Raw genomic sequence first — 16,576 nt, forward strand, 5'->3', positions numbered from 1 at the left:
TGTATTTAGTTCATTTGCTTGTTTTTTAAGTCATTCTGAGTAGTTGAACTATATGTTATGGATGCTGGTTGCAGAGAGTTGAGGAGGATTGGAGTTCTTGATTGGTTATCCTTTGATTTAACAACAACAACTTTAACTTTAAAAAGGGCAGCGTAACACAAAATGCTTTTGAATGTATAGCAACTTAGCAATAATTTAATACAATTCTGTTGCATCACACCAAATTCTGTGTTATTTTAGGATGCATCACTCACCTTGTCAAATGGTTTTCCTTTCCTAAAGTTAGCCTCTCCCTGCCCCCAACCCACTTACACTCTCTCAAACACACACACACACACACACACACACACACACACACACACACAGAGCTAATTAACCAGGAACTCAAAATCCCATCAAAATGTACTGACTCCATAAAGAGATTTGAGAAAGCAAAACAGCCCGTTTCCCTAGCAATTTTGGAAACACAAGAGTACTATCCAACTTTTTGCACCATTTAAATGTTATTTTATTAAATATTTTCAGTTCAAGGTTTCATTATAACAAAGCTATGAAGGTACTACCAACATTCAGGAAAAAAAGGCCTAACTTGATTTCAATTATTTCTCTATCATGCAAAATTTTTGCATCAAACGTCTTCCATTTCCTGTTTAAAACTTGATATAATATTATATAGATGCTTACATTAACCCCATAAGAGAACATTAAGAATGCTAAAGTTCTATAGCTGTGTTTGATAACGGCCATACCAAGCTAAGGTTCTTGTTAAATTAGAACAGGTCTTAAAGACTGTGCAAAAACAAAGACAAAAAAAATCCAACTCAAACTGTTAAAAAACACACAACCTTTTTTGAAAGATGCAGATACGTAATACAGGATTTATTATTAATCTTCAGATAATGAGACCAGGAAAGATCAGACCCAAAAGCATGCAGAATTTTGTCTTGTTTTAAAAAGCTGCATAACTAATTTCCTGTTCCCCACTTTGTGACTTTATTGTTAAAAACCTGAATAAAATTATCAAGGCTTTTCTCTGTTACCTCACTCGCTAGCTTAGTGCTGTCTAAGTATGTTCTATATTAAAAGTTTAGCATCTATCCCTCCATTTGATACATTTCTTCCCCGCTCCCTCCCCTCCAGGTTACTCTAGTTGAGGCCAAAAGGCGGAGGAGGCGGATTTACATAGGCAAACTTTACAAAGGGTGAATGCCCTTTTCCTGCACTAGAGATAAGCTGTGATAAATGCTATGGGGACAAGCAGTCTCTCATTAGCAGGCACATCGCCGAGATGTCCCCTGCCAAACAGAAATGCATCCCTGTTCTTCTCCTTCCATGGGATCAAGTTTATACGTTTCTAAACTCCACTAAAAGACGACCTCCCTGCTATTCTGCTCGGTCCTACTTAGGCAGCAAAAGAGGGAATATAATGGAATCCCATGTTCTCAAATTTAGTGACTGGACATGCAGAAAGCATCGGTGCCCCTCATAGACAGGATGCAGAAAGAGCAATGGTGTAAAGCTGAACTTGGAACATTTACTAGGAAGGCTTCTATCCCACTTCTACTACTCAGAAAAAGGGTAAAGCAGAGGCCAAAGTGTGAAACTGCCAAACATTTCCTATGTAGGGAATAAAGAACATTGACTGCCCTCCATTGTAGCAAGGGAGACAAATATGGTTGGTGCAAAACAACATTCCCCTTTGTTATGTGGGGTGTGTACGGTTTCTACTCTACCAGAGGAAACTGCAGCAGAAACTGTAGAACCTTCTGCCTGAAGTAAAAACAAGGCTCTCATTCAATGGTTTACTGAGTAAGTACACCAGCGCAGATTGGGAGGACAAACACACACAAAAAATAATACACCCAATGGAACAACAGGAAGTAAAGCAATGTTAGATGAACAGGGCTAATGGGAAAAGCACTTCCCTGAAGTTGCTGGTTCCCATTTGCTAGTTTTATCAGAAAACAAATCAAACTGGGAAACCAGCTAGCCCCATAGTTATAAGGGTGCATATATATCTATCTATTTCATTAAAAAACACAAACTAAGTTACACACCATACAGGAAGCAAACGCATGTGTGTGCAAATCTTCAGGGCAGAATGTAACACAAAGCTTTTCAACTGTTTCTTAAGGAGCACATGTTCTGCAGCACTCTGGATCCCATCTATTCTAAACAGAAATAAAATAAAATAAGCCATTCATGTACTCTCTTCCCCCTAATATCATTTGCTCTTAAAATTTACCCTTATTAGCTGACTTCACACCTCCAAGGAGTGGCTGTTTGTCAAAATCAGTGCATCTCTGAAGAGCAAGCTCCTATGCTATTTAAACCAGCCCACACTTGTTCCTTAAAAGATTCTTGTTCATTTTTGCGCAGTCCGTCAGTGGGAGCCAGTGGCCAAACGAGCAGCTGACTGCCTCATCTCCACCGCTGACGCTTGAGCACAAGTCAGTCTGCTGGATGGGAGAGAGGTGAGAAATGTCCTCCCCCCCCCCCCCCGGTACCCCTTTCTCCACTCTAGCCCTAGGGAGCCCACCACCATCCACATCTCACCGATTAAAGCTGCAGCATAACCTGAACCCAGTGTGAGTTCCCACTGTGCCTCCACCGAGCACAGATTCCAGCATTCGGCTGCCTAAGCCGCTTCCTCTCTCCCCCTTCCTTTGCTCCGGTTCTGAAAGATGCTGTGCAGCTGCTGCCCCATCATCAGCCCTGGAGAGGAGGCGCTGGACACTCCGTCATGGATGATCTCTCTTCTATACAAACAATATGGGTTTCGCTCGAGATTTATAAGACACCTTCGTACAGCAGAAACAGACACGATGGATCCATGGAAAAACAACAGAAAGGTGGCAGCGCCCGGAGCATCAGATTCATGCAGGGTTTCGTGCATTTGGCTGCTGCCGGTTTGTAATTCATATTTTTTTAAAACGTCAAAACGAACATGACCGTTGCTGTCATTCAGGTACTCCAGAGCTGCTTGCTGAGAAGATATTGCCCTCCCGCTGAGTATCTCCGAAAGCTGCTGCAGTAAGAAAGGGGACAAATTTTAAGGGTGGGAAGACAAATGCAGCCAGATTAGTGGGACAGTTCACACTAGGTGCTTTGAAGCTTGGATGGATACATCTGGATTTAACCTGGGACAGTGATGTCATTAGAGTGGCCCCACGCCCTGCCCCTCACCAATTCTTTACTATTAATCTAGCCAACTAGCTTTGAAGTTTCTCATCTCAATGAATAGAGAAACCTGAAACAAAAAACAACAGATCAGAATCTCATACCAGCATAATTAGGCAGATTTTCAGCAACTATCCATTAAGCATTTAACTCCAGTGATGTGTTCACTCTGCACTAAAATTAAATAAAAATGCTAGCTAGGATGCCATTTTAAGCAGGATTCAAAACTCTGGTTAAGAAGGAGCCGTCGTTAGTATTAGCCATGCTTAACAGTGGTGCCAATGTAATACTTAACCACACGAAAGAGGGCAGGGAGGAGAAAGGGCAAAGGGAACCATTATCAGGGAGAAGAGATGAGCTGGGAGGAGGAGGAAAGAGGGCACAATATTGCAGCGTGATCTCAATGGTTAAGAGCGAACCCAGCATTACGACATCTGATCCACTCCAAATATGCAGGGCAAGAGTCCCTGTTAATTACCTGGCCCAGGTAAGAGTCCCTGCTAATGACCTATCCTGCTCCCTGTGCCAGTTGCCTTTAAAATGCAACAAAATTGTGGTGGTTCAGACAGGAAGGAAATGGGAATGCATGTTCCCAGATGCAGAGATGCACATTTCTAATGGTTTGCTCAGTATGAGTAGGAAAACTGTATTCCTTTTCCAATTCACTACAGATTTCAGGGCTAAAAATGAGTGGAACAGGTGAAGGCTGCCTCTGTAAAATGTATGCCGTTGACCCTATATGAGTGCAGACTGTATGGGTCAAGAGATGCAGGCCTTCAGAGTATGGTGCAGCTCTGTAACCTGGCCCTGCAAACAACCAGGGATTTGCTTGCTCCCTGGAGCTCAACTTCTGCAAAGCTTAAACCATTTCCCTATTTTCTGACTTGCAGCCGTGAGTGCTTTCTGTGCAAATGAAATGTCCAGCACTCCTCTGAAGATGTCAAAAGTAAATTTGCAAGAAATTCCAGGCATTTGGTCATGGTGTGCTTTGTACAAAAAAAGGGTTTTTTTTTCCTTTTTTAAAAAAGCAAACATTGATGCATTTTGGTCAAGAGTGGTCTCCAGCTGAAGGCCCTAAAGAGCATCAGGTGGAGATAGCAAAATCCTTCATGTAGTCCGGTGGGTTTTCCATGCGGAGTTCAGATCTACCTCCAGGGACAGGGATGGCAGGGTTTAAAGGTCCTATTTGGAATAGCGGGATCCTCCTATCAATCTTCGGGATGGTCAAGCGATGTGAGCAGCAAAACAACAAACAAAGGAGTAAAATGAACCAGTGGCCGTACCAAAGAACTGCCACCAACCCTACAGCTAGACCTAAGAAGAGAGTCAGAAAAGTTAGAGCTTTCGGGGAAGCTGCCCCCAAGTGCTGAAAAGGCACAAGAGGAAGTCCTTGCAGGACCACGTCCAGAAGGCTTTGAAGAGACAGAGCTGGATCGGCCTGCTCTGCTTGTTCTTCTGAGGGAAACACTCTGCCTGCACAGTTGTCTCTGGGACAGCCTTTCTGAAGACTGGCCAAATGGAGTGGCCTGGTATCAGTTCTGATCATCACGCTAGCTGACTCTCAGGAAATAACAATGGCAACATCAAGTAGAATAGGTAAGCCTCTGGGAGATCTCTACTGGTGTGAGAAAGTTTGCTCAGCTTAGGTTTGCCAGAAAAGAAAAAGAGTTCTGTTCATGTCCATCTCACCAAGATCTTGTTCACTCTCTTCAGGCTTAGAATTGGTCTGATGACACTGATTTGTTTGGAAATAGTGATAGAAACACAACATCCATCCAGATCAGTGTTCCTCATGGCCTTCATCTCCAGGAGACATTCAACAGCCCAGGAAACCCATGGGGATGGAGCATGGCCTTTTCACTGAAGAGAAGAGGCTTGTGAGAAGCTGCTCCGGCCTAAGAATGAGGTCTCGGTGGCTGCTCCCTGCCCTCTCCCTGGTACAAAAGAGATGGTGAAGAGAAGCCCCCAAAGCAGGCCGTATCCATACAGGGGTGAGGGAAAGGTGACCCCCTCCCCCACTAGAGATTCCAGTCTAAAGGTGACGACCACCCTAGTTCTAGCTGCAAGAGACCATGCTTCGCCCACGAGTGTGGTGTGGTGAGGCAGAGCTGTGGCAAGAATGGGATGTTGTCTGGGCTTTGGAAAGGCCGAGGGCAAATGTGGTTCTGAACGTAGACCAAATGGACCATTTTGCCATCCAGCCTTACAGGGGTGGGAGGTTGTGGCTCTATTGATCCTTGCCTCAAGATGGGAGAGGGAAGGAAGGAAGGAATTCATTCACTGTCTGTGGTATGAAGGGAGTGGCTGAGAAGGTGGTTGCCTGTGTCACAATCTCCCTAGCACCTAAAAGGTGAGGAACAAGGAGGCATGGAAGGCCTATTTCTTTCACCTGTAGTCCTGAAAAAGCTTCCTGACTCATTCCACCATTGATACCTTCCCTGTTTCCTCCACCCCACCCCACCTCACTTCTGAGTTCTTGAAGAGCTCCAAACCCCCCAAAACATACTATTTTGTTGTAAGACAGTAGGAGGAATTGGCGGCAGTTAGGAGTTTCCCCATGTCTCAGGAAGAGGCTTTCAGTTCTGCCTTCCTAATCCCTGGAGACAGAACCTAACCCAATGTTGAATGTCCTGCTGATGTGGGGAGCATGTACACCACAATCTGGCTCCCACCAAACAAAAGAACTGTACGGAGATCAGCCATACAACCAAGTTTGCCTCCTTTAATAAGCCAGAGAGTGTCAGGTGATACGTTTCTTGGAGAGACTTGCTGGCCTGAGCTAGGAGACCAGTTCTGGCTGGCTACCTTTGCTTCGTCCGTACTCTGGCCCAGTTCAGACAACACGTTTCTCAATGGTGGTTTTAGAATCCTACGTTGGAGTTTTTACACCACTGTCCTCATGTGATGGCTGGCGGGAAAACTCCACACAACGGAGGAGTTTTTTCGGAAAACACTCCACATAGAATATCCATGCTATGCAGAGGAGAGTCCCTGCACCACCGTTGTGCTGCGTGTTGTGTGGCAGGCTCTGTGGAGTTTTCCGTTGAGTTGACTTTTCCCACTGGCTACAGAGTTCCCTGGCAAGAGCAGTGAAAGGAGCAAGTGACACTCTGGGAGAGCCATCGGGATTGTTTTTTTTTTTTTTTCCAGCAATGGCTGATGGGATACCATCGGAAGGACTGGGGGAGGAGAATGGGCGGAGGAACTATCACTCTAACGCTGCATTGACTTTTACTCAACTCCACAGGAGCCCACACTCACACAATGGTGGAGTTAGAACATATTGTGTGGGGCGTACCCCCTGAAAACTCAACCACTGAGTGGAGACTAACGTGTTGTCTGAACTGAGCCTCTGTCTCTGCCTACACCACCCACCTAATGGTCTGACACCATGCTTTGTGTCTCACTGGTGGAAAACAGTGCTGGAGGTCCATCTATTTAGCCAAGGCTGTTCAGCTGAAAACTGCCAAGCTCCCTGCACGTTCCCAGCCATGGGTATTCTTGAACAGGCTTCCTGTGCTTTTAAATGCATCCTCTTTGGACTTGTGGGCTTTCCCAGCCAAACATACCCATGTTTCAGCTTCACTGGAGCGGAGCTGCTGGGGCCCCAGAACAGTGGTAGTGGACATTCAGCCACTTGCCATCACGGCGGTGCCAAACGCGGGTTTCTTCAGACTGCATGGTGCGAGGCCGGCCTTGGCCATCAATATACTGCGTCAAACGGATGTAGGCAATGCAAGCAGCGTCGTCACCAATAACATGGACGTGGGGATTCAGGATGGTGGTGTGGATTGGCTTGCTGTTCTTCGACAGTACTGAGGAGAGATGAAAAACAATGAGAAACGGTTTCTCCTGGTTAGTGCTCTGGCAACCTCCCCCACAATATGGGCGCATCCTTGATTCCCATGGCTTTCCTTTGATCCTGTCAATCTGTAAATGCAGCATCCCAGTTCCTCCCTACACAAAGGCCTCCTGACCTTTCTTTCTCTAATCAACTCTATGCTCCAGTCCCACCAAGATTGAGATGAAATAATTCATCTCAGACAAGTACATGCACGCGTGAACACACACACACACACACACACACACACTCTGTAAGAACCCTATTTCTTTTCCAGTGTTTTGTGAATCATTCTAGAGGATCCCTTCGGAGAGCAAAATTAAGGGCTTTATCACTGGATATGGTTGCATGTCATTGGGCCTCTTAGCCTAGACCACCATCAGGAAAATGAGCTACCCAGGAGAAATACGTTTCAGGGCAGTGGCTTCACCATCCCCTCTGCCTCTGGCTTGCTCTAGCTATCTCTGGGGAACCTTTGGAATGTGGAACAGCCAGAGCCTGGCTTACAGGTTACTTTTCAAGTGATGAGTGTGACACGGAGGCAGGACCTGAGCTTCACTTCCTGTTCACACTTACGGTCAGCTCCCATTTCTTCTCTGCACATCGAGGTTTTCCTTGTCCCAAAGGAATATCTGTCATCCCTATGCCTTCAAATAAATGAATGGGATGGAGAGGTGGCAGGATGGAAACTAATCTACGACATTTTACCACCCTCCCAACCTATACATGCTCCCTAAATCCCAGGCTAGATGAACATTTGGCAAGTAGATTACAGCTTCCTTTAAAAAAAGGAGAGAGAAAAAGAAATCAGAAGCATTCATGCTCTATGGAGCAACACATTGCCTCCTTAACATTCCTGTCCTGTTCCATTATTGTTTCATGGGTTCACTTCCCCTGAAGGAGCAAGTTCGGAGCTTGGGGGTTCTCCTAGAACCATCTCTGTCCCTTGAGGCTCAGGTGGCCTTGGTGGCATGGAGTGCCTTCTACCAACTCCAGTTGGTGGCCCAGCTACACCCCTATCTGGACAGGGATAACCTGCTTCAGTCGTCTATGCTATGGTAACCTCCAAATTAGATTACTGCAATGCGCTCTACATGGGGCTGCCTTTGAAGATGGTTTGGAAGAGGCAGCTTGTGCTAAATGCAGCAGCCAGGTTGATAACTGGAACCAGAAGGTTTGAACATATAAGACCGACTCTGGCCCGCTTGCATTGGCTGCCTATACGTTTCCGAGCCCGATTCAAGGTGCTTGTTCTAACCTATAAAGCCACAATACCTGATGGAACGCCTCTCCCAACATGAAACTACCTGTACACTACACTCAACATCTAAGGTTCTCCTCTGGGTGCCTACTCTGAGGGAACCTCAGGGGATGGCAAGAAGGGAGAGCGACTTTTCGGTGGTGCTCCCCCACCCCCAATTATGGAACAATCTCCACAATGAGGCTCGCCTGGCACCCACGTTGTTATCTTTTCGGTGCCTGGTCAAGACTCTTCTCTTCTACCAGCCATTTAACAATGTATGTTGGGTTTTTAACTGACCCAGAATAGATGGATATTGTATGTAAACAGGTTTTATGCTATTATGGTTTTAAAATTTGTATATTTGTTTTTAATGTTCTTTAATCTTATATTTAATCTTTATAAACAGCCCAGAGAGCTTCGGCTATGGTGTGGTATAGTCAAAGCTCTCTGGGCTGTTTACAAAGATTAAAATACAGAACATTAAAAACAAATATACAAAATTTAAAACCATAATAGCATTATTATTATTATTATTATTATTATTATTATTATTATTGGATTAGGTGGGTGTGAGATTGCTCTTGAAGATTTGTTCATTGGAGTTAGACAAATCTCAAACCAAATTGAGTTGATTTGGACAGATTCAGATTCACCTGAAGTGAAGCAAGGGGCCTCTGAACCACACCAAACTGAATCCAGGCCCTCCTGAAGCTTTAGGAGTGATTCGGAGGGACACCGACAACATATCTGCAGAAACCAGTGAATGGAAGATATGGTTTGTGGTGCTGCCTTTGAAGACTGCTTGGACTCGGCAGAACAGAATACAACTGCCAGATTAGTAATTTGGACTAGTCACTGGGAGTAGACCCTGCCAGTGCTCAAAATACTGCATGGGCAACTGCCTACTTTTGAACAAAACTCAAAGCGCTGGTGCTCACCTTTAAAGCCCCCAATGGTTTGGGACCCAGGCACCCAAAAGAATACCTCGCCCACCTCAACCTAGTGCACTCATCTTGGGAGGCCCTTCTCTGGGTGTCCCTGTTACTTGAGCCAAGACAGCTAGCAACCATGGAGAGGGACTTCTCAGTTGTGGAACCCTCCTTCTAGGGAGGCTTGTCTGAGTCCTGTGCCTTTTGGAGCCCGATGCGGATCCTTTTCATTTCCCCACAGATTTAGCTTTTGAGAACAACGTCGTAATGATGCTATTAACTAGCTGTTTCATCATCTGTTTCGTTGTAGTGTGTTTTCATTGTTTTTTGCATTATGACATTATTGCCTTACTATTCTGTTAACTGTCTTGGGAAATATTTATGTTGAAAGGCAGGATGCAAGACCATGAGATAAACAGATGAATGAATAAACTGGAAGAACTTTCAGTTTGTTCAGTTCACTTTGGATCTTTTTTCCTCCCTTCATTACAGATTAGCCTGTGCACTCCGTTGTTTTGCCTTCTTTAATCAGTCTTGATGTAATTGCATATTTGGCTGCATTACTGTTCTTTTTGCCAATGCACATGCATCCCTGTAAGGTGAATTACAGAAAGTTGGTGTTGTGTTAAAGTGAAAGGAAAAGAGGGATTTCTTGCATTGTATTTTGTTCCATTGTAATGATTTTTGTTTATCCTTGCTTTTTGCCTTCCCTGTATTTTGTCTTTTGTGAAAAGTCTTGCAAAGTCTGTAATCCACCAGCAAATGTATTTGTATTGTGAAGCCTAAGCCACAGATGATCTAAAAGAAGCTAGCAAGCTTAAGTTTTGAATTGCTTTAAAAGGGGGGAAATTGTTAGCAGAACCACCTCCATTTTTAACAGGAAACTGTAAAATCTCCATTGCACACCAAGCAAAATGTCATAATGCCCTGTATGAGAATGTCTCCTTGTGTGCGTCCTTGCATCCTTGATTACTAATATAAACAAGAGTCCTGGCTCCAGCTGTCTGTGTCGAAGTTAACTCTCTGTAACTTACTGTCAGGCCAAAGGTATTGTTTACAGGACTGTTTAGCATAATTAGCTATGCCTCAGTGTTATGTTCTGATTGGTTAATGCTGCTACTGGGCCCTGCCCCTTGAAAGCTTTAATACTGTACCATATTCCCTATGTCTTTTGTCTGATTGCTCCCTTTGAAGAGACCAGGCCTTGATTACTAATCAATAAAGCGCTTTTGAACCCTCTGTCGCTGGAATGGTGGAGTCGTGCTTAAGGGCTGTTTGGATCTCGTCCTTGGGTGAAAAGAACATTGATCTAACACCTATGCACTGCTAAACCACCACACAAAAGGAACCTTGATACCTCTGGACACACAATCACATCCTAATGGCTTTTGCAGTGAATTCCCAGAGAGCTGTGAACCGCCCAGAGAGCTTCGGCTATTGGGTGGTATAAAAATGCAATAAATAAATAAAATTCTCAATATGCAAGTGTGCATTGGTGGTCTTGTGGGGGTGGAGGAGGGCAGAAGAAGAGGCACAAATGAACAGAATGCTGTGGCAAACCGTACGTAGACAGCATTGTATCCAAAATTTGGACACTAAAAAAGCAGAACAGCTATTGGGCGGTATAAAACTGTAATAAATAAATAAATAAATAAATAAATAAATAAAAGACATTGCTTCCACTTCAGGAACAGTTATTCAGAACCCCAAAATCTAGGAAGAAATTCAGATGGGGAAGCATTCTGTAATCAGAAGTATAGGTGTTCAACATAATAATTTTACAATAAATTCCCCACTGACACCTAGTCCAGAGTTGGTCTTTAAACCCGAAGAAAACTATAGACTGGGTGAAGGGTCATTTTGGTGTTGCCAGTTATCTACCACTCACAATTCTCAAAGTAAAACTTGTGGAAATCCATTCCCTCCACGAGGTTTCCCAGTGCTTCAGGTTCAAATGAAGTCAGCCCAGGGTCGCAGATCTTCCTAGAACCAACAAAGGAATCCAGCCTCATCAGTTCAGAGCCTTACATTCATTTATCAGACACACACAGGCTGTTCACTGTGCAATTTGTTATTCAATTTTTTCATTTAGAGAACTTCTCCAGTCAGGGACAGAAATCAGAGCTTTCCGAAATATTATAGCCCTTCATTCCAAGTAACAAGCAATGTGAGGTGTCAAGACTGGGAGCCTTGTCCTGCTGTGACCTGCTACCTTCTCTTGGAGCAACAAAAAGGATCTTCAGGGAAGGGAAGGAGTCCTGTGGGGGAAATGGGGCTTTTGGCTTTCACCCTATTCTCTAAAACAACTAAATGCTTTTCAGTTCAACACACCTATCTACATTCACTATAATACCCATTTTACAGAACAAACTAAATATTCTTCAGATCAATGGAGAAGGTTTTACTCCACTTACGTGTAAGCCTCAAAGTCTCCATTGTTGATTGCCTCAATCAGTTGCTCTGTGATCTTGATGATCTCTTGCTTACGCACTGAGGACAAGAATAAAAAAAGGGTTGAGTGCACATGGCCAACCAATGCCTCCTCCAGCAGAACCAACAGAGCAATCGCTGGCCTTGTTCCCCACAGGGGCTGGCCCCTTGCATTCCAGAACAGCAGTAATGACAGCTATACGTTTGAAGGAATGGAGACTGGCGGATGGAAGGAATACAGGAAGAAGGGAAAGACAAAACTCCTAACAGCAGAACTACTACACCAAGGAAAGCCTACCTGGGAGCTATATCCAATGCTCAGGCCTAGTCATCTGTGTAGGATTTATGCATCACAGGCCAAGTATCGGACTACCTTGAAGCTTCCATTACACTGCTGCTGGGATGGGCAAGACCCATTGTATAATACAAATCTGTGGTGTGGAGGTGTGCAGAGAAGTGGTGGGTCCAGTGCAGACATAATGATCCTGGTCTCTCCGTCACAGTTACAATCCTGGGAGCAGGCTATGGGCTCGCATGCTCCCCCACCCCACCCCACCCCACCCCACTCTGCAGAGCTTTTCTCCTCTCCCATGTTTTCCTGTCATTAACTGCAAGTTCATGTCACTTGTCTACTACCACAAATGATATATAGTGCAAACCAGTTTTCCTCATAAGCCATGGTTTGAAGTTGATTTGCAAACCATGGTTTATGTTAAATCATGATTTGCATTGGCACATATGTAATGCAAGACCATTGTCAAATGATGGGAAGGAATGGGCTTCGGCTATTGGGTGGTATAGAAATGTAATAAATACATAAATAAATAATAAATCACTCCAGAGGGAGAGGGATTGTACCAGCACTCCTGATTTGCAAGCCATTATTTACAGGGAACAGTTGCATTATGTTTGCATTGGACCACAGAAGATTCCCACTTCTTTGAAATTACCCAAGGAAGTATACAGGAGTATAGGCTTGAATTCCATGGAACCCCAAAGACAGCAACAGAAGGACATATTGACAGGCCTACAGAAACAGTCTACAGTGCTTGCTGGATAGCTTAAACAATTACTTTGATAACAGCTCCTGGGAGTAACCCTATAACAAGTTGTACCAAGACATTATAATCTGTTTTTACCTTTATGATATCACACTATGCCTCACTGTGCTACCACCGTATACCACCACACACAGTGTTTGTAGGAAAGACATTGTCACAGTGGTAACAATTTACAGATAGGTAAAAATATAGCCGTGGCTCCTGTGGTCTCACTAGAAGATGCCTGTGCAACATTAAACCAGGACATTAGTCGCGTACTGCAGGCTACAGGCCTTTCGGAAACCTCTACTTGTGGCTTTGTATGTAATGTGCACAGCGCACTGACACCTGCCATTTTGTTGGTCAGTGCAAAAACATGGTTTTCAATTTTTTTTATTTAGGCTCCAACCTGGAGGTGGTGACCAAAAGATGGGCATGAGGACAACAGAACCTCCCTATTTGTCCACAGCACCTGATTTTGGAGGCTATCATGGTTGATAAGAAAGATTTCCATGGGCAGAATGCTAAAAGAGACTTAGCTGGGTTGGTGAGACTCTTCAGAGGCTCTGAGACTCTGGCCCAGTTCAGACAACACGTTTCTCTATGCAGTGGGAAAACTCCACTCAATGGTTGAGTTTGTAGGGTGTACTCATCACACAACATGTTCTAACTCCACTGTTGTGTGAGTGTGGGCTCCCGTGGAGTTGAGTAAAAGTCAATGTGGCATTAGAGTGACAGTTCCTCTGCCTTCTCTTCTCCCCCAGTCTTCCTGATGGTATCCCATCAGCCATTGCTGCGAAAAAACAATCCCGCCGGCTCTCCTAGAGCGGCACTTGATCCTTTTGCCACTTTTGCCAAGGAACTCCATAGCCAGTGGGAAAAGTCAAGTCAGCTCAACAGAAAACTTCACAGAGCCCTCCACACAACACAACAGTTGTGCAGGAACTCTCCTCTGTACAGCGTGGATGTTTGGCATGAAGTGTTTTCTAAAAAAACTCCACTGTGGAGTTTTCCCTCCAAACAACACATTTCTCAACGGTGGCGTACAAACTCCATTGTGGAGTTCTAAAACCACCATTGAGAAATGTGTTGTCTGAACTGAGCCTCTATATAGGTTTTGAAGTTCCAGAGCAACAGCAAAAAAAAGAAAAAAGTGGTTTATTGGGCACTCTGTCTGGCTGCCATGCATGAATGTTTGGCTGTGTTTGCTTTGATGGGACACAGGTTGTGCAGGCCTTTACTTGAACCCACTGCCTTCAACTCCTCTTTTCTATGGTTGACAACATTCTCAGCTTCATGTATGTCTACACCTGTTTTCCTCTTGGCACAAAACTTGAAGCTATGCATCACCCCTCCTAAACATTTTATTTGAGAAAATATTGGATAGTATCCAATGGGGGTATTCCACTACTGCTAATGATGTTGCACTAGCAGAAACGGGAAACTACCTTGCATGAAGGAAGTTCTTCTTCCTCTTCTCCCCCTTGAAGCACCTCAAACCACTACAAATCTCTTCCAGAAGATCCTCCAACCCTCTGGATAACAGCTCACAAGAAGTCCCATCATGTGAGCTAGTTCCCCTTTGCACTAACAAGCGCTAGTTTCCCATTGCCTATCCATCGGTTTCTGCTAGTTCAGTCATTAGCGCTAATGAGATGCAACCATTGTATACTACTTATTAACTGCACACACTGAACAATCAAAAATGCCGCACTCAGCAGCACTGTATGCTGTATGCTTTTGATTTCCAGCTCTTCAACTAAAACAAAACTGATCAGGTTCTAAGAAATGGACTACAAGCAGGCCTTGAATGTGTACAAATATGCTTTATGGTGATTAAAGAAAAGCAGACTGAATATCTCTGTTATCAGAAGTCTTCCTGAATAAGATCGCCTCTTACCGCTGTGCTTTGCCCTCATTTAAGTCTTGTGACCAGTATCTATTGTGCAACGTATAGTGGCTTCCCTTCTTGCAGTGTTTCATTTACATAAGATGCATAGTAACAACAAATAATAGCAACAACATCAAACCGTAACTCTCTGGAACACAGGCGTGAGCAACTTCGTTCCCAGTAGGCCGGTGCTTTCTTTTGCCAGTGCAGAACGAACAATTCTGTCTGTCCGCTAGCTCACAGGCACCAACATTCAATGCCCCCTGCACTTGCTTTCCAAAATTTGTCATGGATTACTTTTTCACTTGGAAGTGAAACGCTGTATTGGGAGAAGGGTCTGTATTTGGCAGGGATAGATTCAAAAACATGTGGCCTTCACCTCCTGCTGCATCCCCCCCAAATAACTGAAAGGCAGCTCTGCAGCATCTCCATTTTTGGCAATTAAATCTAAATGGTATTGTTGCCTGAATTATGGCTGGCCAAGCCAGAGAGGAGGTTTGAAGCAGTCTGGTGGAAGATGCCCCTGTAACTAACAACATGGCACTCCACGTGCAGAAATGGCACAGGAGCAGAGAATGCGGAGACTGAAATCACTGACGCTGTTCCCACACTCTCCACGTCATACATACAAGCTGCCCAAACATTTCCCTCAACTCTTCCCTGCATGGAGCTTTAATCTGCATATTTGCATCCAGTACCCTGCTATAGTCAATGTTAAAGTTACAGAACAAGAACAGCTGGGCAAGAGTTGGATATGCACGCACATCTCTGCATGGCACTCAGGGCCCAAACACTACATTTGACAAACACTGGAATTGGATTCTCTTTATGTCTATAAGCACTGCTCCCGTTATTAACCAAGCAAAGCGGCTGATCTTTATAATGCTATAGCTCCCACCACTATTCTTTGTACAAGGGCTCAGAACTTGCTGTGTGGGGCGGGTGGGTGGGGAATGGTTGTATTTTCCTAAACCTGAGATACAGATGAATGTAAAAACGGTTTCCAATGGAGAAACGGGTGCATATGGACTTGCGTTCATTTAGAAACAGCTTATGTGAAAGTCAGAACTCCAGTTGACTGATAATTCTTAACATTTTAGGAAGCCAGTGGAATATATTACAAAATTCTGAAATTTGCCCCTGCTTTTCAGCAGGGGAGGAAGTACAATTAGTTCCTTCCAGCCAAAATTTGCCTAGGGAAATAAAAATAATTATTGATGGCTGCAAGCCTTTACTGGAATAAAATTCATTAGTATACCTACAATAAGGAAGGAAAGGAAAGGAACCTCTCGTGCAAGCCCTTGAGTCATTGCTGACTCCTAGAGGGACGCCTGCTTTTGCTTACGTTTTCTTGGCAGACTTTGTAGCGGGGTGGTTTGCCATTGCCTTCCCCAGTCACGGTTACCTTTCCCCCAGCTAGCTGGGTACTCATTTTACCGACCTCAGAAAGATGGAAGGCTGAGTCGACCTGAGCCAGCTGCCTGAGAACCAGCTTCCGCTAGGATAGAACTCAGGCCGTGGGGAGAGTTTTGGCTACAGTAACTGCCTCTTACCACTCTGCGCCACACGAGGCTACCTACAATAACTTTAGATAAATCTTAATAAGCGCTTTTCAGCCATTTTCTTACAACAAATTTCTTCATAATTCTGGACATTTCCATATATCCCTTGGAAGGTCTTTGACATTCCTCAATAAATGATGAGAGTGGCATATGTCATATATTGAAGGGATGTGGCGGGTCTTGTACTACACTAGAACATTTAAGAAAGGACTATGTTGCAATAATTGTTCTGGACATTTACCAACTACTAAGGCATTTAGTAAGTGCACTTTATTGATAAAGAAAGTGAGGATAAATTTTGATCACATTTGCTTGGCCTTGATATTTTCCAGTAATTATGTGACATTTGCCATTGGTCCCCTAAAATGGCAATTTCTGGTAAATCTCAACATTTGCCACGTTTCTGGTACATATATAGAGAAAGATATATTTTTGACCAATTAGAGCTAATGTGCCCAGC

At 44.2% G+C, this 16,576-nt stretch overlaps 1 protein-coding gene across 10 annotated transcripts in view; it reads right to left on the reverse strand.

The window, feature by feature from the left end:
- Positions 1 to 484: 484 nt before the first annotated feature.
- CAMK2G (calcium/calmodulin dependent protein kinase II gamma) overlaps positions 485 to 16,576 on the reverse strand; it is a 566,994-nt gene continuing 550,902 nt past the window's right edge. For 9 of the 10 annotated variants that reach the window (XM_063128863.1, XM_063128860.1, XM_063128862.1 and 6 more), the window contains 4 exons: positions 11,608 to 11,683; positions 11,082 to 11,176; positions 6,750 to 6,995; positions 485 to 3,028 (listed from right to left, as the gene is read on the reverse strand). In XM_063128863.1, the coding sequence (XP_062984933.1) occupies positions 6,763 to 6,995; positions 11,082 to 11,176; positions 11,608 to 11,683 (404 nt within the window). In that variant the 3' untranslated portion in view covers positions 485 to 3,028; positions 6,750 to 6,762. The remainder of the gene's footprint in view (positions 3,029 to 6,749; positions 6,996 to 11,081; positions 11,177 to 11,607; positions 11,684 to 16,576) is intronic. The other variant, XM_063128856.1, reaches the window with a different exon arrangement.

The sequence above is a fragment of the Elgaria multicarinata genome, chromosome 6 (assembly GCF_023053635.1).
Source record: "Elgaria multicarinata webbii isolate HBS135686 ecotype San Diego chromosome 6, rElgMul1.1.pri, whole genome shotgun sequence".
Classification (NCBI taxonomy): domain Eukaryota; kingdom Metazoa; phylum Chordata; class Lepidosauria; order Squamata; family Anguidae; genus Elgaria; species Elgaria multicarinata.